This window comes from Cydia fagiglandana, chromosome 11 (genome assembly GCF_963556715.1).
Source record: "Cydia fagiglandana chromosome 11, ilCydFagi1.1, whole genome shotgun sequence".
Classification (NCBI taxonomy): domain Eukaryota; kingdom Metazoa; phylum Arthropoda; class Insecta; order Lepidoptera; family Tortricidae; genus Cydia; species Cydia fagiglandana.
Genome location: NC_085942.1, coordinates 11,048,753 through 11,069,020, shown reverse-complemented (window position 1 = coordinate 11,069,020; position 20,268 = coordinate 11,048,753). Strand labels below are relative to the sequence as shown.

Here is a 20,268-nt window from a genome sequence, read left to right as displayed (position 1 = left end):
AAATGTCAACTACCCCGTCGGGGCCAATCTTGTTTTTATTGCAAATAGCTGTTGTGTGTATTAAATATATTGAATTCTTGAAAAAATTCGATTTGAAGAACTCTGCAATGTGCATTCAATTTATTCATGAGTGCCTGCGTTTAATAATGGTTTACAAGATGTCATTATTTGGTCTAGGTATTACTTTAGTAACTTTCAACTACCTATATTAAGCGAATTTTATCAAAATTTATCACGCGATATTATAAAGATAATTAATTATAAAGATTTTAAAGTCAAAGCAAAGCTATAAATAAAAAACATATTGTGATAATTTTTTTGATATTCCTTGAAATAGATTTACGAGCGGATACGACATTTTCACCGTTGTTAAACAAACTGGAACCAGAAGTAGATATATTTAAAAGTTTTACAGTACATATGGTCCTATTTTCCCGCACTAGTGCGTAAATAGCACTTTTCGTGCAAATGTCAAATTTTAAAGGGCCATATGTACTGTAAAACGTTGTACGATACACGTGCGAATAAGTAATTTCCTCTTTTTCGTACTTGTATCGTAAATAACCATTTTAGGTAACTACTAATATTTGCATATGATTGTTCTGTAACTGTTTTATTCTCCATTATACTGTGTTATAGCCTACATAGATGCGTTGCAACTTTATCGATGAGCTTAGTTAGTACCATTTCTTTGGCGAGCCTACAGGGCAACAACCCTTAATGTCAAAAATAACACACGCATACAACGAAAGCCGTTCGGTGGTGATGACCGACTGAGCGGGCTACCAGGCGACCTCGCCGTAAATACCAGCTTCCTGGATCGCCTTGCACCGGTTTAACAAAACAAGATCGCCCTTAGCTTTGTTTTAGTGAATATCTTTCTATAAAAACGCAACGAATCGTTGCAGTGGCATCAGTCACCCAACGACCGAACAACACAGACCACAATGTTCAAGCTGGTGGTGTTGTGCGCTTTCCTCGCTGCGGCGACCGCCGATCCTTCCGGCGCGTTCTACGCCCAGCCTTTGACCTACTCGTCGACCGTGATCTCGCCAGCGGTCACCACCATCTCCAAGTCGGCCAGCAGCGTCGTTCACCCATCGCCTACCTACTACTACAGCACTCCGTCTGTATATTCACACTTTATCAAGAAACGTGGTGCGCCTTTCTACTTCCCGACCACCTATGCCGCGGGCTCACCTTTGCTGGCGACGTCATACTCCACCCCGATCTTGCAAAGCACGCCGTTGGTAGCCAGCACGCCTCTGATCTCGACCCCTATCGCCGCTGCACCCTTCGGCTACCCTGCTACGCATCTGATCAAGAAGAGGTCGGCTCCCCTCATCAGCACTACTGCATACAGCGCTTACTCTCCTTTGACTTATTCCACACCGTTGATCTCTCATACTCCTCTGATCTCTGCAGCTCCTTACTACTCTTCTCCTATTCTTTCCCATGCTCCTCTGGCTATTCCTCACCTGATCAAGAAACGCTCTGCCCCGATTTTGACCAGCGCTTACATTGCCCCAACATCATACAGCCAGCAATCCAGAATCGATTACCGTACTCCCTTGGTCAGCCACTACACGGCACCCCTGGCCTATCCCAGCCCTTATGCCTACACTCACGTGCTCTAGATCTGATATGGAAACTCAAGTGATTTTACCGAACTATATACAGCCATAGATGTACCTGCTCAAAGTTTTAAATTTACCATTGTAATTATCGGTAATAATCCCTCAAAGTGAACTCAATGTATTAAAATAAAAGGAAATAAAGTTCTGTACAAATACTGGTATCGTTTTGTTCTTTAATATCCCCCTTTTTAGTTGTATAATGTCTAATGACATAGCAACAATCGTTGGCATTTCTTGGTACAAAGTCCGCGTCGTATAATTTTCCGCGAATTTTCGACGGCAATGTAGTGCTTTGATCTATTTCTGAAACCATTACAGGTCACTTATCTAAATAATTTCCCGCCGAGTTGGGTATGCTCGCCGAGTGAAAAGATATTGCCCATTGGATTTACATTCCTTAACTAAAAATAATTTGGCCAAGTCCGAGATAGCTCGAGGCATTTAGTGTTCCGTACGGCTACCATCAGTTTGGCATTGACATAAACGATATCGTGAACGTAATTTACTTCCTATAGGTATATCTCTTTCGCACTAATATGTCAGTACGAGCGAGATGCATAGAAAGTAAATTACGTTCACGCCCACGGTAGCGTTTATGTCAATGCCAAACTGATGGTAGCCGTACCGCTCGCATCGTTACATTTTACAGAGGTTGTTTGCCTGTTTTTAGGATACCGTATTCAACTACACACACAGAACAATAGTACAAAGTGTCTAAGTGCGAAGGCCGAAGGCCGAGCTTTAGCAAAATGTAATCGCTTTAGCACAGAGCAATAGTACAAGTGTCTAAATGTGAAGGCCAAAGGCCGACCTCCGCGTAGCCCGAAGGCCCGAAGCGTCCAGGATGTCAGTGCTTTAACACAGAAAAATAGTACAAGTGTCTAAATGCGAAAGCCGAAGGCCGAGCTCCGCGTGGGGCCGAAGGCCCGAAGCGTCCAGGATGTTAGTACTTAAACACAGAACAATAGTATAAGTATCTAAATGCGAAGGCCGAAGGCCGAGCTCCGCGTAGGGCCGAAGGCCCGAAGCGTCCAGGCTGTCAGTTCTGTGTTTAACCACTGACATCTTGCAGGCGTCGGGCCTTCGGCCCTACGCGGAGCTCGGCCTCCGGCCTTCGCATTTAGACACTTGTATTAATTACCTGTGTTTAGAACTGACCTCCTGGATGCTTCGGGCTTTCGGCCCAATGCGACTTCAGCCTTTGGATCTTGCGACTTAGACACTTGTACTTAAAAATACTTGGAAAGGTTACGGGAGGCGCGCGTCTGTCGGACGCTTCGGATCTTCGAATCGCTCCTTCGGCCTTTGCATTTAGTTAGATTCTTGTACTATTGCTTTGTGTTTGAATACCGAAGTCGAGCATCTCGCGAATGCTTGATGTATTATAATAATTTTTCTCAAAAATGGTCGGCAAAGTCGAATTTGCCGTCTAAAAAATAGGTCGCGAAGCGCGTAGTTTATGGTCAGTCAAAAATTAAAAAGTTAAAAACATTGCAGTCTCGATTTTGGGACTGCAATGTTGCATACAAATTCCATTATTTGTCGAGTTCCAAACTTTTTAAAAGTTGAAATGGCCATATCAAATGAAGGCACAGGCCCATTAAACAGCCAAACAGATGATTAGTACCGCGACTATTTAGATGTCTCAAATAGGTTGGCGTATTTTTGGCAGAAAAATACACTTCTATTTTTTTATTAAAAAAAATAAAAAGGCGGCAAGGGCTTCTTTCTGTCAAAATATATACGTAAGAACGTTGCTTTTGTAAAATATTTCTATGATATTTATATTTCTTGCACCATTTTTGAGAAAAGCACTATATATGACTCTGCTGGAAGGCTACTTGCTGGCTTCGGATTCAATTAAACGGACTCCCAAGGTCGTCCGTTTAAAACGAATCCTCAGCCTGCAAGTAGCTACTTCCGAGCCTCGACAATAATGTACTATAGAGTAAGGCCAAGCGCGCACCACTTTTTTTTGTCCTGCGATAATTTTGTCGCAGAAATGCAACGTATGCGTTTATATGTTAGTGCGCGCATATGAGACAAAAAATCGCAGCGATTTTTAAATTGTGATTTGTCACATTTTTCCGCGATTGTTCGCGACGCGATTGTCGCAAAGTGAATTGCAGCATGCGGAGTTGTATGGCCCCGCGCGCACTATGATAATAAAATCGCACCCCGGCCGGACCTCAGTCGGCATTTCGCTCTCCAAATCCCAACATCTCGGCACCTGCATCTCCAATGGAGTCTCAAAATGAGACGCTAGATGTTGACCATTTAATTATGGAAATAGACGGGGATCACCTTTGTGTTATAAATGCTCAAAGTCATACAGCAATCGCATATTAAAGACACGTTTCATGACAAGCGACTGGTCGACTTTTTCATTTTCATCGCAGTCATCATCATCATCATCATCTCAGCCATAAGAAGTCCACTGCTGAACATCATAGGCCTCCCCCTTGATGGGGGGTGAATGCCATAATCGCCACGCTTGGCAGGCGGGTTGGCGATCGCAGTCGAGTACTTACACCGAATTTAAGGGACGCTGCTGCCCGTCCACCGGTGGTCTTGGACGTAGTTTAAGGACATACCCGGGTCCGTCGGGTCCGGGTCCGGGTACATCGCAGTGCGCGCAGTGAATTTTCTGCGATATATTACAGCGCGATTCTAAAATCGTGTCGCAAAAATTAATATCGTGGTGCGCGCTTGGCCTATAATACCTTAAAATGTATTCACCTTTTGTACTGTACCTTCAATTTGAATTTAGAACTCATTATTATTTTTTATTTGATTTTGTTTCTAGTTCTATGCCATATATATAGACTTTAATATTATTTAGAACTGCTAAAAAACAAGATCGGCTTACTTTAAATATTTCGTAAATTTTACCTTTGTTTCTAAAAACTGTGATATTTAACTGTCATATACTATTAATGTCTTCCAAAATTATTTTCTCGTAACAGGACTGAGGGGCTACCGCGTAAACCGAAATTCGCAATTTGCGGGGATCTTTCTCTTTTACTCCAATGAAGGCGTAATTAGAGTGACAGAGAAAAATGCTCGCAATTTGCGAACCTCTATTTCGCGGTTATAGCCCTGAATCTTGTTGCTCACCGATCCGTTCAAAAATATACATAAGTACTGAATATAATTAATAGATATTATAATTATACAATTAATACAGAAATGTAATGGTACTTAATGAAAAGGAATATTGTGTATATTGTTTCGACGAATCAGATACTCTCAATAAAATCTATACATGAGGCCAAAGCTGTTCATAAATATTAAATGACTTTATTATCTCTATACGCCTTACTAACTCTATGTGTCCTATTGTGGAAAAAAAAACACAACGACAGTCAAGAACGGAATTCTTAATTTGAATTTTTTAGATTTTTGAGATGCCTAGTCCATTGCTTGGAAAGCCCGTTCGAAATTGAAACTTATTTGCAATATAATAAGGTCGTATTTTGTAGATCTCTCTCATACTTATAGTAGGCTATTGAGATAAAATTAAATATCCCACAAAAATAAGCAAGCAGAATTAAACTTTGTGTCAAAGACATAAGTCATAAATTTCAATGTCAAAGTTTTAACTAAGGATGTTTCTCGCCTAATATGAATTGACCAGTGTAAGCATCAGTTAGCTAGCCCTAAGCAACCAAAGGTCAAGCTGCAGTTGAAAAACTAATAAAGATAAAGTTAAGCTGATAATTTTCCCGCCGTCTCCATGCTTCTTTAAGTTGGGTATTGACTGGTCAGCTGCCTGTTAGCTATAGTTTTCGCGAAAATCGCCAGGACAGAGGTGAAATTTTTTGTATGAAAACTTGCAACTTTAAATGCATTTTTTGACGAAACTATTGCAGTCTAAAATGAAGTCAAAATCAGTCCATCGACTCAATTTTTTGCAAGCTTTCTAATGGTACCCCACACGATTCTTACAAATGAAAAAAGTTTCAGCCTACCCCTCTCAACCCCCTAAATTTCCCCCTTTAATAAGAAATAAGCAGTTTTGACTTATTCACAATATGAGTGGTGGTAATTGCTATAACTGTTCCAAATTTTAGGTATCTATGTCAAACGGTCTCTGAGAAAAACGTATTTAACTGATTTGCAAGACCGAAGTGATCCCATAAGTGTTCCGTAAACAAAGTTTTGTACGGAACACTAAAAATGTCCGTAATAACTTGACAAAATTCGAAAAAGGTATACCTATTATTATATGTATGTAGTAGGTATTCTGGATATCCTTGATGTCAAGCTTGAATAAGCTTGGATAAGTTTAGGTTTCAACTTTTATCCTACACGTCATACCTATTTAAATCTATTTTACTTAGCACCACTTGCACCATCCCATTAACCCGTTAGTACACCAAAAGAAAACCGAAAATTGCCAATCGGGGAAATAATTCGTGTATAAGAGTATTTAGGCATAGTTGTAGGGAATGGTGTTAAACAACATACTAAAAGTATCACAGGGTGGTGGTGAAGCTAACGGGTAGGGCGGGTTTAAAGCTCCCTGTTTATTGTTTTTCGTAAATAACTCGTAAACGGTGGCCCTTTACCGTACATCGGAATCTACTACTCGTATTCTATTTTTAGGATTTGAAACGGCGGTAATGCAGAAAGATACTTTAGAGGACAACAATTAAAACTTTGTATGGAAACTTTTCAGTTTAAGTGACATAGACCTCACGCTAGCTCAATGCGGTTTGGAAACTTATACACACGTTCTTTGTGTTGTTTAACTAAAATATCAAATTATGGATATTTTTCTTTCACAAATTGCAAGAAAACTCACTCATATGGCCCCGGTTTACACGTATTTAGGGCTCCAACTAATAATGCTAAGAATTAAAGAGGGAAACTAGCTAGTTTCTATGTGTATAACAAACAGTATTCAAGGGTACGCCGTGAACTAAATTCACGCGAAGATGGTTTCAGTCAGCGAACCGCGTTGACACTGTCCTTGATTCGAATCGACTTCCCAAAGCCTTTCCACTAACACTCGAGTACATACGTGATGAATCATTCATTTCTTCTAAATAGATTACGATGTATGATGTAATATCAACCTTCTTCTGTCATAGCTAAATGAAATCGATGTGCCAGTTTTCCTCGACATTTTTATTGCTTCGAATGACGATAGATGGATATTTGGGCTACGTGTGTAGGATTCTCTACAAGGACACTTCTTGAATGTGATCTATTTGTCTGCCGTTTGATTGAGCCGGTTGGTAGGAAGTTGAAGGTCGGATATGGACTGATTGAAGACTTGGCTGATTTGTAAGATTATGTATTTATAAACTAATTTTAGCTCCAAAACTCAGCTCCTTTCTACTATAATAAATAACCGCGCAATTTCTTAATCAATCGTAGGAGATAAGTGTGTTTTTATAATATTTGTGTGTGTTTTTTAAGCTGATACAATATGTAGAGTTAGACCAAAAAAGTCTGCATCGATTTTGATAGCCCACGCAGTGTAATATTTGCACATCATAATATTATAATAGAAGTTCAAAATCGCTGCAGACTTCTCGGTCTGACTATATATTTTTATCCGATTGTTTTTTTTCGACACCAGCAATAAATCTTTCACTTATGGTAGAGGTACATAAATACTTGCAAAGAAAATTACACAATGGAGTTATTTTGCATTTATTCTGAAACTTAATCATGATCACTATTAGATATTGAGCGTCGAGGAGGCGCGATCTCACGACTTTCCACTTTTTTTGCCAATTTAAGGGTTAATTTAAACAACATTAAAAAAGGAACCTTTTGTACATATGTGCAGTATTAACTACAAATATTTTATAATTTTCAAAAACATAACCTGTAACCTTGGGGCTATCGAGTTGACATAGTTACCATATGAATCATGTGATCAGATTTAATGATTGTACTTACACTAAAATATTCTTTTCCTTTTTTCAGAGGGCGGAATCGGTCATGGCAAAATTCAACCGTCAATAGAGTTAGAACGTTGAATTTTATCGACTTTTTCAGCTATCGATATTCAGTCACCTTATACATTAAATTTCTGACTTTAACATTAATTAGCTCGTTGATTAGCTCGTTGACCATTTGACCTCTTTGATTAGATTAAAAGTAAATTGCATGGCAGTTAACTGTCATTTCTGTCACTAGCCTTTTTGCAACTAACAGGCCTATTCGGATTTCAAGATAATCACAAGATCTAGAGACGATTTAGAGATCAACTAGATCTACATTAGATATCGACTAGATGTGACTTGGATATCTAAGTCATAACTTGTCGAAATCGTTCAAGAGGACCTTCAGAATCGCGGAAACGTCAAATTTGACGTATCTATCTTACAAATATCTTTAAATTATCCATATCGTAACTTGTTGAAGTTTAGTAGAAATCTAATTCATTTTCCGAATTGAACCGTAATTCATGTTTGTAAAAAATGGTTAATCCAAAAAGAAGACCAATTAACAAATGGATAAAGAAGTATCCTTGTCTTAGTTTTGTTAATAAATAAATAAAGATACGCTAGGTAAATATAATTTCAGTTTATTCGACAGTCGATAAAATTCAACGTTCCAACTCTATTGACGTTTGATTTTTGCCATGATGAGCGATTCCGTCCTCTGCTTATTTTACATACACACATAATATATCACACACACACACACCTACACCTACACCACTATACAACAAATAAATACCTACACTTATAAAACAACAAATAAATTAATTACATTAGTTAATTTAGACTGTTTTATTAAAAACTTAGTCAATATCATTAACACATTTGTATCACCCAAGTTGAGAAGACTTGCACATTATTCTCCCACCTAAAGTTATTTTAATTAAAAATATAGATAATCTCAAGATTCGCCGCCGCCATACTCATTTTATAAAATCTTATTCTTCTTTCGGTACAATTGGATCCTTTACCTGCACTCCGTCGCTTTCCAATACCACGTTAGTAACTCCTGGCCTATTTTGTTGAACGTTCCACAGCTCAGTTGTTATTTGTTCAGTACTTGCAGATTCTTTTGTAGCTTCATTACTTTGTTCGCTTTGGATAACCGCCTCCTGCGCAGCCTCTATCGATATAGGATGCTCCAGTGCCCGCGCTAGAGGAAGATTATGGTAGAAACTCAAGGCAATGGGAGTTAATACCGTGTCTGTGTTAATCACTGGCGTTATAATCGCGTCACTTACTACTTCTAATCGTTGAGGATGAGTAGCAAATACCGTCGTAGCAGGGCTGTATATCAAAGGTGTTGAGATGAATCCTGGAGAGTGTTTTATGTCTATACGAGACTGATGCGACACGGCACTTGGAGCGGCATATATTAGCGGTGCTAATTGACAACGAACTTGATATATCAGACCCAGCATTGATAGAATTCGGAACATTTTTGCGCGCCCCCGTGGATATTTCTAACGTTTGTATGGATGCGCCGTTGGATGCCTTAGTTTTATAGTGAAGTAACGGTAGTTGGAGCGGCACGCAGGTTCAAGTTCTCGGCCGGTCGGACGGGTTGCGTCACGACGCAGCGGGCACTGGCCGGATTGAGGTGCATTATAAAAACATCATCCATTATCTCAGATGTAAATAAAGTGACGCAACACGTATAACGTTATGTAACTGTTTTAAGCGGGCGAATCTAACACATCTTATTAACATTGGGAGGATATTGTATAACATCGCCCACACTGCTAACTGTACATCGGTGGACCTTATGTCTTTTGTAATAAGGTCCATCGATGTAAAGTTAAGATAGTTGCTGTTTGTATCATCGCAATTCGATAATTATCTAGGTACTTACATTTTACTACTTAGGTAAGTAGTCATAAAAATAATTGAGCCTATATGATTAATAACCGGTTAACCCCGGGTCACTAGAGTGATGGTGCAAGTGGCGCTTAGAGAATAGTATAAAAATAAACTAATAGGTAACTACAGTATATACTTCCTTACCTACTTAAAGCTCACTTCCTTTACCTGCTACCTGTCTATTTTTATTTGGATCGTAAAAAACTATAATTTTAATGCTTTTTCTATGCAGTCACGGTGCTCAACACCGTAACGAATCTATTGTTGAAAATAAACAAATTCCTGTCACTATGATTCAGCACCCATGGTATAAGAAGGTGGAAACGAAGGTATCAGGCATCAGTCTGCTATTGACACCAAGTCGATTATTGCTAACGAAATCAAAAAAATGTGTGGTCGCCTATTGTTGCTGTTGGCGTGCTTGGCTCTCTGCCGTGGCCACGCGATAGTCCCAGTAGTGCCAGCAGCGCACTCCTACCACGGGCTAGTGGCGCCTTACCCCCTGGTGCATCACGGTTACGCTGGCCATGGTATATTGGGTCACGGAGTGGGAGTGGTCGCCGGGCCGCTGGGACATCACTTGTGGAAGCGCTCGCCGCATTACGTAGCTCCGTTGGCAGCCGTGGCTCCTCTGGCCCACGTGGCTCCCGTGGCCGTCTCGCACCAGGCTCGCTTGGACGTGCACTCTTCCCCAGCGCTCGTGGCCCCCGTGCTGCCAGTGCCGCTGCTCCATAAGACAGTAGTCGCCTCACCGCTGCACTACGGGGCTGGAATCCATGGCGGTCTTTATCCTCACGTCGGACATTATTAAGAAATGTGCAACTAACTGGCTTCCGTTTTACTGTAAAAAGTTTTTGGTTACTAATGTAGAAATAATAAAGTGCAATATCTAGAATATTTTTCTTGTTTCACTCCAGATTTGTTTCATATAGTATTTTACAAACTCGATTGGTGGGGTGACAGGTATCATTATCTTCATATGATTTATAACCTAAAACGCCAAATCTCGCAGAATTGTATTGAAACTACATGTGTCAAACTTACTTAAACTCTATGGGAGTTTGAAAAATACTACAGACTATAGTAGCTAATCTACTCTTGCCTTTCTTGTACCGACTTTGTATGTTATTGTTTAGAATATTTATTGATCATTTCACTAATTTAGCAAATTGAAAAGTAAGCGAGACACCAGAGAGACTAGAACTTTTCACGGTATAGTGTGCGTCATCCTTAATACTTGTTAAAATGACAGCACAGTGATAAGATTAAAATGCTAGGCGGAAATCATTTGTTTCATATCTACCTACCTACTTGGCCTCGAGTGAAATGTCGTGCAAAATTGACGTAAATGCGTGCGTATATTTCATAAGGCGCGTCATTTGTAAATATAAATTGTCATTTATATTAATTTTCATTTAATATTAATTTTCTTCTTTGTGGTTTTCACCAATTTTAAATTGGAGTAAATAAAAATCCAAATAGATCAAATGGTCCATTTATTTTTTACAAATTCGGATTCATTGTTTAGGTACATGTCACACTTGTCTACAAACAATAAATATCAGTGGATTTTTACCAGGGATGGACGCTGTAAGCCTTAGGGACTACAGCGGAGTAAGAGACAGGTGAAACTACCGCCGAGTAAGGGGATACAACAGAGGAGTAAGGAGAAACGACGGGAGAGGAGTAAGCAACGGCGGAGACAGGAGACACGTACGAGCTGTATGCCACGGGAGCAACAGCAGCGACGGATCGCTTGCCCAGGTGATGGCCAGACAGAGCCTTCGCTTGGTAGTGGGCGGCGCGGGCGGCGACCACCTCAGGCGTGTCGAGGGGGACTCCGTTTACGGCATCCAGGACGACGGCGGGAGAGTGCGGAGCCTGGGACAGACCGTAGCCGTAAGCGGGAACCACAGCGGGGGCGACAGCGGGAACCACGGCAGCGCTGTACGCAGCGGGAACAACAGCTGACGAGTACACGGCGGGAACCACGGGGGAACCATGCACCACGCTGCTGCTGTACTGGGACACGGAGCTCACGGCTGGCACCGCCGCGCTGTAGGCCACGGGGGCCACCACGCCAGGCTTGGCCGCCGCCAGAGCCACAGAAGCGAACAACACCACCAGCTTGAACATTGTGGTCTGTGTTGATTTGATTCGTCTGACCGGTTAGGATCTATATACCTACCCGTCTAACAACAAACTATTAACAATAAAATGTCACACAATCACCTTCAATTTAAATATAATGTACCTACTAAGTGTAAATGTATCAGTAGGCGCTCGATCAAAAGACGATTTTTTATTCGCCCCGGAAGCTACGTATAACAATGTTTGCGTACAATATTCTCGAAATTCAAGGTACCTACGTTATGAATATTTATTATCCTAACACGATAAAAGTAGGCAATTAGTACTGGCCAAACCAGCTTTGTTAAATAAGTACCTAGGTATTAAGAGTTTTATTACGGAACTAGGGATATGTGTTGGTATACTTACTTTGGTGTAAGGCATACCGATGTAAAATAATCGCTCCGAAAGAAAAAAAATGCGTTCTCTTTTCTACTTTCCCAAAAATATGTAAGTATAAAAGAAAATCGTGAAAAAATTGCTTGCCTCAATATAAGCCGTTTTAGAGTTATAGCAAAAACTCTACCTTATTAGTAAACAGACTTACAAAGTAAATTCTTACTAATTAAATAGCCTACACTGATCATGGCCCGACATGCTCTTGGTCTGGACTAGATAGTTGGAGATAGATATGAAGGAGATAAAGCTGTCACGTAATATGTTTGTAGACTTTTAGCTCCATAATTTATTTAATTTTTTTTTAATATCTTAAACAACTCTTCCAGACAATGCATTTATTTACCTATTTACTGCCCGCTTCAAACTTTAAAATACGTTAAATATCACGTCTCTAGATACGATATGGCTTACATATGTCAGTTTCAAAAGTGAAGTTTTTTTTTAAGAAACGTTAATGTTTGGATCGGGCCGCAATTTCTAATTAAGTTTTTAGCATCCTAACAATCTATTGTTAACCTTATCCTTGCTAGTTAGACTAAAATTGTAAGAATTAGAAGCCAGTAAAAGTAGTAGTAGTAGTAGTAGTAGTAGTAGTTTTTCGTATATAGTATAATATATGTAATTACCTAATCAGGTACAGTCGACCTCAAAGATATGTTTACACTTTTGCACCTTCTTTTGTAACAAGGCGAAAAGTGTAAACGTATCTTTGACATAGACTGTACATAAGCAAAAAAAAATTGATTGTAATTTCTTTACTTTCTATATATATCAAGTGCATTCTTATATTAGCTGATGCAAGTAACTAAATAGTTTTCGTGATTGTAAAACTTTAAGCGACTGGCAACCAATCTGGTTGAACTTGACTTTTCTACCAATGATGCCCTACGGTGTGCGCGACGTATAAATACATACGCGTGGTGAAAGAAAGCATCAGTTAATCTGAGTCGTTTGTCGTTCGCACCTGAACTAACACAGACCACGATGAACTCGCTGGTGGTGTTGTTTTCCGTGATGGCGCTGGCCGCCGCCAGCCCCTCGGGCCTGCTAGCCCCTGCGCCGCTGACGTACTCCGCGCCGGTGCTGGCCGCCGCGCCCGCCGCCGTCTCCAGTCAGTCTCGCCTCGACATCAAGTCCTCGCCAGCTATCGTCAGCACTTCATACGCCGCTGCTCCTGTAGCCTACGCCGCAGCGGCTCCCATTGCTCCCGTGGCTTACACTGCACCTGTAGCTGCCGCAGCCATAGCGCCCGCTGTCGTCTCGCACCAGTCCCGCATTGACATCAAGTCATCCCCGGCTGTCGTCAGCACTTCTTATGCTGCTGCTCCCATTGCCGCTGCGACCCCTATCGCATACAGCGCTCCTGTCGGTTACTCTGCGCCAGTGGCAGCTGCGGCCATCGCTCCCGCCGCTGTCTCCCACCAGTCCCGTGTGGACATCAAGTCATCTCCGGCTGTCGTTAGCACTTCCTACGCCGCCGCTCCCGTCGCCTACGCTGCTGCTGCCCCCATCGCCTACAGCGCCCCCCTGATCAAGACTGCAGCGATCGCTACACCCGTCGTCGCTACTACCGGCTACGCGGCGCCCATCGCTACTGCCGCCGTCGCGCCTGCCTTGCCCCTGGACACCCCTGAGGTGATCGCCGCCCGTGCCGCGCACTTCGAAGCCAACGCCCTCGCCGGCGCGCACCTGATCAAGAAGCGCTCTGCGCCGCTGTTCGCCGCCCCGGTCGTGTCCACGTACTCCGCGCCGATCGCCTACTCCGCGCCCATCGCTCCTGTGACGTCGTACGCCTCCTACACCCCCCTCACCTACTCCTCGCCCCTCATCACCAAGGCCTACAGCGTGCACCCCTGGTGAGCGCCATCACGGTAACGAGGATTTCCTCGCCTCAGTTCAGTGATATCGAACGACAATGGTTAACTTGTAAATAAATTATGGAACTATTAAATTGAATGTAAATTATTTTGGCGCTCTTATATATACGAAACATACACATAAGGAAACAAATTGAAACTGTTTCAAAGGTTTTACCGAACCCTTGGTGTGTGAGACAGATTCGCACTTGACCTAGCCGCGGTCATACAATCAATATTACGCTTTACGCATTCTGAAGTAACATGTAATTTGACATGAACATTCAAATAACATACAGGGTGATTCATGAGACGTGAGCAGGACTAATCCTGCCCACTCAGTAACTGATAATTGATCGATCACCTTCGTATTTAGGTGAAACAACCACACTTTTTCCTATTTTTTAACTTTTTGGCGAGGGAAAATTTAATTCTCTACAATCATGGTCACCCTACAAGACCTAATTAATAAACATAAAACCTCTTTAACCGTAATGACAGCATTATGATTACGAAGAAAATAAACTGTCAAACTTAGGTAGTTTAGTATTCTAACTGTAGGGTGACCATGCATGTCGTAAATAAATTAATAACTTTTTTTTTCAACACGACTAGAAAATTAACGTTAACCTCACTAATACTGATACGAAACAGTTGCTTATAATTTACGAAATGCGCAGTGTTAGTCCTGCTCACGTCTCCTGAATCACCCTGTATACTTAATATACTTAAATCTTACTTAAATCTGGTCCTAGTTTTTGTTGCTAGAATTTTCAATATAAAGAAATTTGAGCAAGTAGAAGTTTTACATACAAAACGTTTATTCTTTTTTTCCTTTGTATATATTACATACTTATATAAAACAATTTTGATAAACGTTTTAGTACCTACCAATTATTTAGATATGTTGTTACGTTAATGTTCATAGCAACTTTTAGCGCTAAGAAGAGCGTAAATTTAAGGATGCAAACGGCTTTTTGGCAGTATGTTCGTGTGATTGTTAAGTGCTTGTATTATAATTATCATACATAAGCAATTATTATGACTGAGTCGCTGAGCACTAGCATTATATTCACACATCAGGAAGGTGAAATCCTACTTTTGAATCGATTACAATTACATCCACATACATATTTCTTATGTTTATGGCCCTATTTTTATATAGGTTTTACCTACCTACCGTGAGTCACTGACAGTGGTGAATAGAATCAGGCGTTACTTTGCGGAAATCTGTGTCAATAATTTTTAAGAAAAAAAAACCGACTTCTATGGGGGCCGGTGAAAGATTATTGTAGATGGTATAGGTATACTATGTAGAAAAGGAGGTAAAACCACCCACTTTTCTACTAGCATTTCGCTTCTGTAAGGGTCGTAGTTCTAGCCTAACCTAACCCACTTCTCTGATAGCAGTTCGGTTCTGTGAGGATCGCAGTTCAAACCTAACCTAACCCACTTAACGGCGCATGCGGTGCGGTGTACGGGGGTTTAAGCGGGAGGGGCTAGTAAGATTGGCATCATCATACTTATATACTTACACATTTTATGGTAGGTAATCATAGTGGTTTATTTAGTTAAGGTATCATAGTGGTTTTCCGGGTCAAGGTCCGGGTCCGAGTCCGGGTCTGAGTCCGGGTCCGAGTCCGGGTCCGAGCCCGGGTCCGAGTCCAGGTCCGGTCCGGGTCCGAACCGGATCCGGTCCGGGTCCGAACCGGATCCGGGTATGAGTCCGGTTCTGGGTCCGAGTCCGGGTCCCAGTCCAAGTCAAAATAGAAATTCGTAATCACCAAATGTGTACTATGCGTTGTTGAAGAGTTCTATTCTGGTCATCATCAGCAGTACCATTTCATCTAATGCGACAGTTTTTAATGTAAATGCTTGATTTTATGATGAAAATACAAAAAAATCTATGCGTATGCCTTTAATATTTGAGGAGTTCCCTCGATTCCTTATGGATCCCATCATCAGAACTCGAGCTTGACAAAAATGTGGCTTAAAAACTTAACTTGCTTGACAAACATAACGAAGAGGAAAAATCGCCAAACGTGAACTATGCGTCGTTGAAGAGTTCTGTTCTGATCATCATCAGCAGTTCCACTTCATCAAATGCGACAGTTTTTAATGAAAATGCTTAATTTTCTGATGTAAATACAAAAATCTCTATACGCATGCCTTTAAGATTTGAGGAGTTCCCTCGATTCCTCATGGAACCCATCATCAGAACTGGGTTTTGACAGAAATGGGACCAATCTGTATACATATACATTCAATCAAAAAAAAAATTTTCAAAATCGGTCCAGTAATGACGGAGATATGGAGTAACAAACATAAAAAAAAAAATAATAATAATAATAATAACCCCGCGGGGGCAGCTTGTGGCGAGCTGACGGTGAGTGGCGACACCGCGGACTCCTATTCCAGAGGGCCCTGTCATCTGGCCCTCGCCTCTGTGCTTGCCTTGATTGGCCGGCCAGAGTGGAGTCGCAAGAGCGCGACCTATGCTCCAGGTTGGAAGTGTAAAATGTCATAACGCCGGCGGCCTGCTGAACGGATCACCGGGATCTGGCTACCGCAGACTCACCTCTCGACAACCTTACAGCCGCTCCGAAGTGTTGCCCTATTGTCGCACTGTGCGTGCGGCCGTTGTAGGGCCCACTAAATGAGTAGGCGAGTCACCACCTGTCTTACACAATTTTGAGACTGATTGTCACGGCAGGTGTCCGCTAGTCTCTCCCATAGCCCATTATCCAGTCCATCCAACTTTCAAATCTATAGCCCATGACCTTAGTTCCCATCGCAGCACAAAAGTGCTGCACTCCAATAGTCTTTGCACCTGGCGGAGACCATCTCCGGATGTATCACATTGTGCGTTCGGGGATAGTATCCGCCACGTGTATCCCTTGCCTTTAGATTAAATTGTCTTAAAGGGCCTCTGCGCTGTTGGCTTCGGCCCCACGCACGCCTCCCAAAAGTCCGGGATCCCATGGTCCCGAGATGTGGAAAGGACAAACAAATAATAATAATAATAAGGGAAGGGATGTGACGACCCCATCGCCCGCTGGTTTTACCAGTGCAATCAGTCAACGCAGGGCAGCTTGTGGCGAGCTGTTGGGGATTAGCGACCTCACGTACCCGAGTGCTCCTGGGGAGTTCTGTTACCCGCAAGGAGGGTGGGTGGGACAGGATTCTCTGCCTCTGGCTTGCCTTAGCCGGCCGGCCAGAGTGGAGTCGTTAGAGCTATAAGCTCCAGGGGTGGAAGTGAAATATGCATAAGACGCGAGTTGGCACAGTGGCTGTTAACAGCCACTGGGTAGAAAGCGGCGCACACCTCTCGACACCCCTGAGCCGCTCACACCGGTGTTGCCCTTGAGCCATCCTAGATGTCGCTTTTTTGTGGGGGCCCATCTTGTGAGGGCGAGTCACCGTCTGCCGGAAATAAAATTGCATACCGTTTTATTAGGCAGGCGTCCGGTTTTTTACCCCATAGCTCAGTACTAGTCCATCGCTTTCACCCAATAACCTAGTTCATTTTAGATTTCATCAACTCTCAATAGCCCTTACACCCTGGCGGGTGCTGCCTCTGCGTGCGTCCCATGACACGGGTAAGGGCAGCATCCGCTCGGTGTACCCCTTACATTTCATTAAAGTGTCAAAAGGGCCTCTACGTGTTGGCTTCGGCTCCGCGCACGCCTCCCAAAGGTCCGGAACACCATTGTTCCGTGATGGGAAAGACATACAATAATAATAATAAAAAAAAAAACATACAACCGAATTGATAACCTCCTACTTTGGGATTTGGAAGTCGGTTAAAAAACTAACATACAGGTAAGTACGCTAACTTATACGTAATTTATTTTGTATACATCTCGTTCGCATTAACATGTGTGTACGAGCAAGATGCATAGAAAGTAAGTTACGTTCTCGATAGCGTTTACGATATGTCAGTGCTAAACTGGAGGTAGCCAGTATAGCCACACTCTGCCGTATTCGAACTTCAAGATATTCACAAGAGACGACACGTACTAGATCCATTCTAGATATGTTATAGTTTAGATATCAACTAGTTCTCTTTTGCAGCGCAATTCGGGCAACCAATGACACTTTTACGTTAGATAGAGTAAGATATCTATTAGATGTGAACTGGATCTCTAAGTCATATTCTGTGGAAATCGTTCAAGAGTATCTCCAGAATCGCGCAAATGTCAAATTTGTCACGTTAGATCTTAAACATATCGTTATCGTATCTTGGTGATGTCTAAAATATATCTAATAGATGTCTATTTCAAAATCCGAATCGATCCCACTGTATAGTAATCGCTTCCGCTAACAAGACATTTAATGACGTACCTGACTACTGATTTCTAAATGAGTATTGTTATCAATCCTTCACGTTGCATTGTATATTGTAGATAAAATTCCGTGATTAAATGTCTTGTTCGTACAGTATACCTATATAAGTACCAAGTGCAAAAAGTTTAAACTTATGCAATTACCTAGTAGACATAAATATTAACCACTTTATGAACTGTAGGTGTCGCTAGCTCATAATACATAGAAAAAAGTTTTTGACCCTTTTAATTCCTTTTTTTTTTCTTTTTTTTAAACCATTAATATAAATATTTTTTGTACAGGTGAGTCTTAATTTATAGAACATTGACTAAGAATTCCAGTAAAGTTGTGTGGGTAGTTTGTGAGATAATAATTATTTTTAATAAATCTTCAAAATGACGTATGCCGGAAAATAATAGACACCATAGGAGGTGCTTACCACAAAAAGATCGATACTCTATAATAAAAGGTCGCAAATGTATGAAAATCCAACCATAGCCTTTGTAGTAGTGGTTTTATCCAACAATAAAGTGACGGAAAAGAAAAATCAACATCTTAAATTTTCAATGTGGAGCTCCACCAGGGCTTGATTGTCAATAAAAAAATAAAAAAAAGGAATATAAAATTGTTATTTGTCTAATTTGACTTCAACAAAAAGGCAAAGTTGTTGTTTAACTCGACGTGCTAATACTCGGGCAAGCGAAAAACTCCAAAATTGAAATTGCTTGGAATCTTGGGCGTTGCGAGGGTTAGGGTTAGACAAACTGTGCTACCGAGTGAATCACAAAGTTTTTCATCACATGCACCCACGCGAGGAAAATACTAACATTTAAAATTCAAATTTATCACATAGAACTCATTTCCAGCAGCCAACACGAGGAAACTAGGTGCTTACTCAAAATCTGCTTTGCCACTCCTGTGGATAAAATGTAATTTTATCATCAATAAAAAAAAAATGAAGAATGCCTTTACGAGCCAGTATATATGGTGTAAAAATATTTCCCAAGTGGAGCAAAGTACTATATTTTAGAGAGGAGAGGGAGAGGGGAGAGGGAAAATAAATCTTTCATTATTATTTGTTCCAATTTATTTACAAGTTAACCATTGTCGTTCGATGTCGCTGAACCGAGGCAAGTAAATCCTCGTTACCGTGATGGCGCTCACCAGGGGTGCACGCTGTAGGCCTTGGTGATGAGGGGCGAGGAGTAGGTGAGGGGGGTGTAGGAGGCGTACGACGTCACAGGAGCGATGGGCGCGGAGTAGGCGATCGGTGCGGAGTACGTGGACACGACCGGGGCGGCGAACAGCGGCGCCGAGCGCTTCTTGATCAGGTGCGCCCCAGCGAGGGCGTGGGCTTCGAAGTGCGCGGCACGAGCGGCGATCACCTCAGGGGTATCCAGGGGCAAGGCAGGCGAGACGGCGGCAGTAGCGATGGGCGCCGCGTAGCCGGTAGTAGCGACGACGGGTGTAGCGATCGCTGCAGTCTTGATCAGGGGGGCGCTGTAGGCGATGGGGGCAGCAGCAGCGTAGGCGACGGGAGCGGCGGCGTAGGAAGTGCTAACGACAGCCGGAGATGACTTGATGTCCACACGGGACTGGTGGGAGACAGCGGCGGGAGCGATGGCCGCAGCTGCCACTGGCGCAGAGTAAGCGATAGGAGCGCTGTATGCGATGGGGGCCGCAGCGGCAATGGGAGCAGCAGCGTAAGAAGTGCTGACGACAGCCGGGGATGACTTGATGTCAATGCGGGACTGGTGTGAGACGGCAGCGGGCGCTATGGCTGCGGCAGCTACAGGTGCGGTGTAAGCCACGGGAGCAATGGGAGCCGCTGCGGCGTAGGCTACAGGAGCAGCGGCGTATGAAGTGCTGACGATGGCTGGCGAGGACTTGATGTCGAGGCGAGACTGGCTGGAGATGGCGGCGGGCGCGGCGGCCAGCACCGGCGCGGAGTACGCCAGCGGCGCGGGGGCCAGCAGGCCCGAGGGGCTGGCGGCGGCCAGCGCCATCACGGAAAACAACACCACCAGCGAGTTCATCGTGGTCTGTGTTAGTTCAGGTGCGAACGACAGACGACTCAGATTAACTGATGCTTTCTTT

The 20,268-nt window shown here is 42.5% G+C and overlaps 4 protein-coding genes across 4 annotated transcripts; 3 read left to right on the top strand and 1 right to left on the bottom strand.

Moving 5' to 3' along the window:
* The first annotated feature begins 892 nt into the window (after positions 1–892).
* LOC134668943 (cuticle protein 16.5-like) lies at positions 893–1,795 on the top strand. The gene has a single exon (XM_063526451.1). The coding sequence runs from the start codon at positions 948–950 to the stop codon at positions 1,635–1,637; it is 690 nt and encodes a 229-aa protein (XP_063382521.1). The 5' UTR covers positions 893–947; the 3' UTR covers positions 1,638–1,795.
* An 8,024-nt stretch (positions 1,796–9,819) lies between these two features.
* On the top strand, positions 9,820–10,355 carry LOC134668947 (uncharacterized). Its single transcript, XM_063526455.1, has one exon. The coding sequence runs from the start codon at positions 9,849–9,851 to the stop codon at positions 10,269–10,271; it is 423 nt and encodes a 140-aa protein (XP_063382525.1). The 5' UTR covers positions 9,820–9,848; the 3' UTR covers positions 10,272–10,355.
* A 662-nt stretch (positions 10,356–11,017) lies between these two features.
* On the bottom strand, positions 11,018–20,268 carry LOC134668618 (calphotin-like). The gene is made up of 2 exons (XM_063526058.1): positions 19,336–20,268; positions 11,018–11,627 (listed from the first exon to the last, which is right to left on the bottom strand). Exons 1-2 carry the CDS (start codon positions 20,205–20,207, stop codon positions 11,033–11,035), a joined length of 1,467 nt encoding a protein of 488 aa, XP_063382128.1. The 5' UTR covers positions 20,208–20,268; the 3' UTR covers positions 11,018–11,032.
* Positions 12,959–13,910, top strand: LOC134668941 (cuticle protein 16.5-like). The gene has a single exon (XM_063526449.1). The coding sequence runs from the start codon at positions 12,974–12,976 to the stop codon at positions 13,847–13,849; it is 876 nt and encodes a 291-aa protein (XP_063382519.1). The 5' UTR covers positions 12,959–12,973; the 3' UTR covers positions 13,850–13,910.

Bases quoted from the DNA above. Each gene is read 5' to 3' on its own strand.
- LOC134668941 (XM_063526449.1), top strand. From the start codon at position 12,974: ATGAACTCGCTGGTGGTGTTGTTTTCCGTGATGGCGCTGGCCGCCGCC.
- LOC134668943 (XM_063526451.1), top strand. From the start codon at position 948: ATGTTCAAGCTGGTGGTGTTGTGCGCTTTCCTCGCTGCGGCGACCGCC.
- LOC134668618 (XM_063526058.1), bottom strand. From the start codon at position 20,207: ATGAACTCGCTGGTGGTGTTGTTTTCCGTGATGGCGCTGGCCGCCGCC. The intron at 11,628-19,335 runs GTGAGCGCCATC...TAGATCCTAACC, and splicing joins GCCTACAGCGTGCACCCCTG to GGTCAGACGAATCAAATCAA.
- LOC134668947 (XM_063526455.1), top strand. From the start codon at position 9,849: ATGTGTGGTCGCCTATTGTTGCTGTTGGCGTGCTTGGCTCTCTGCCGT.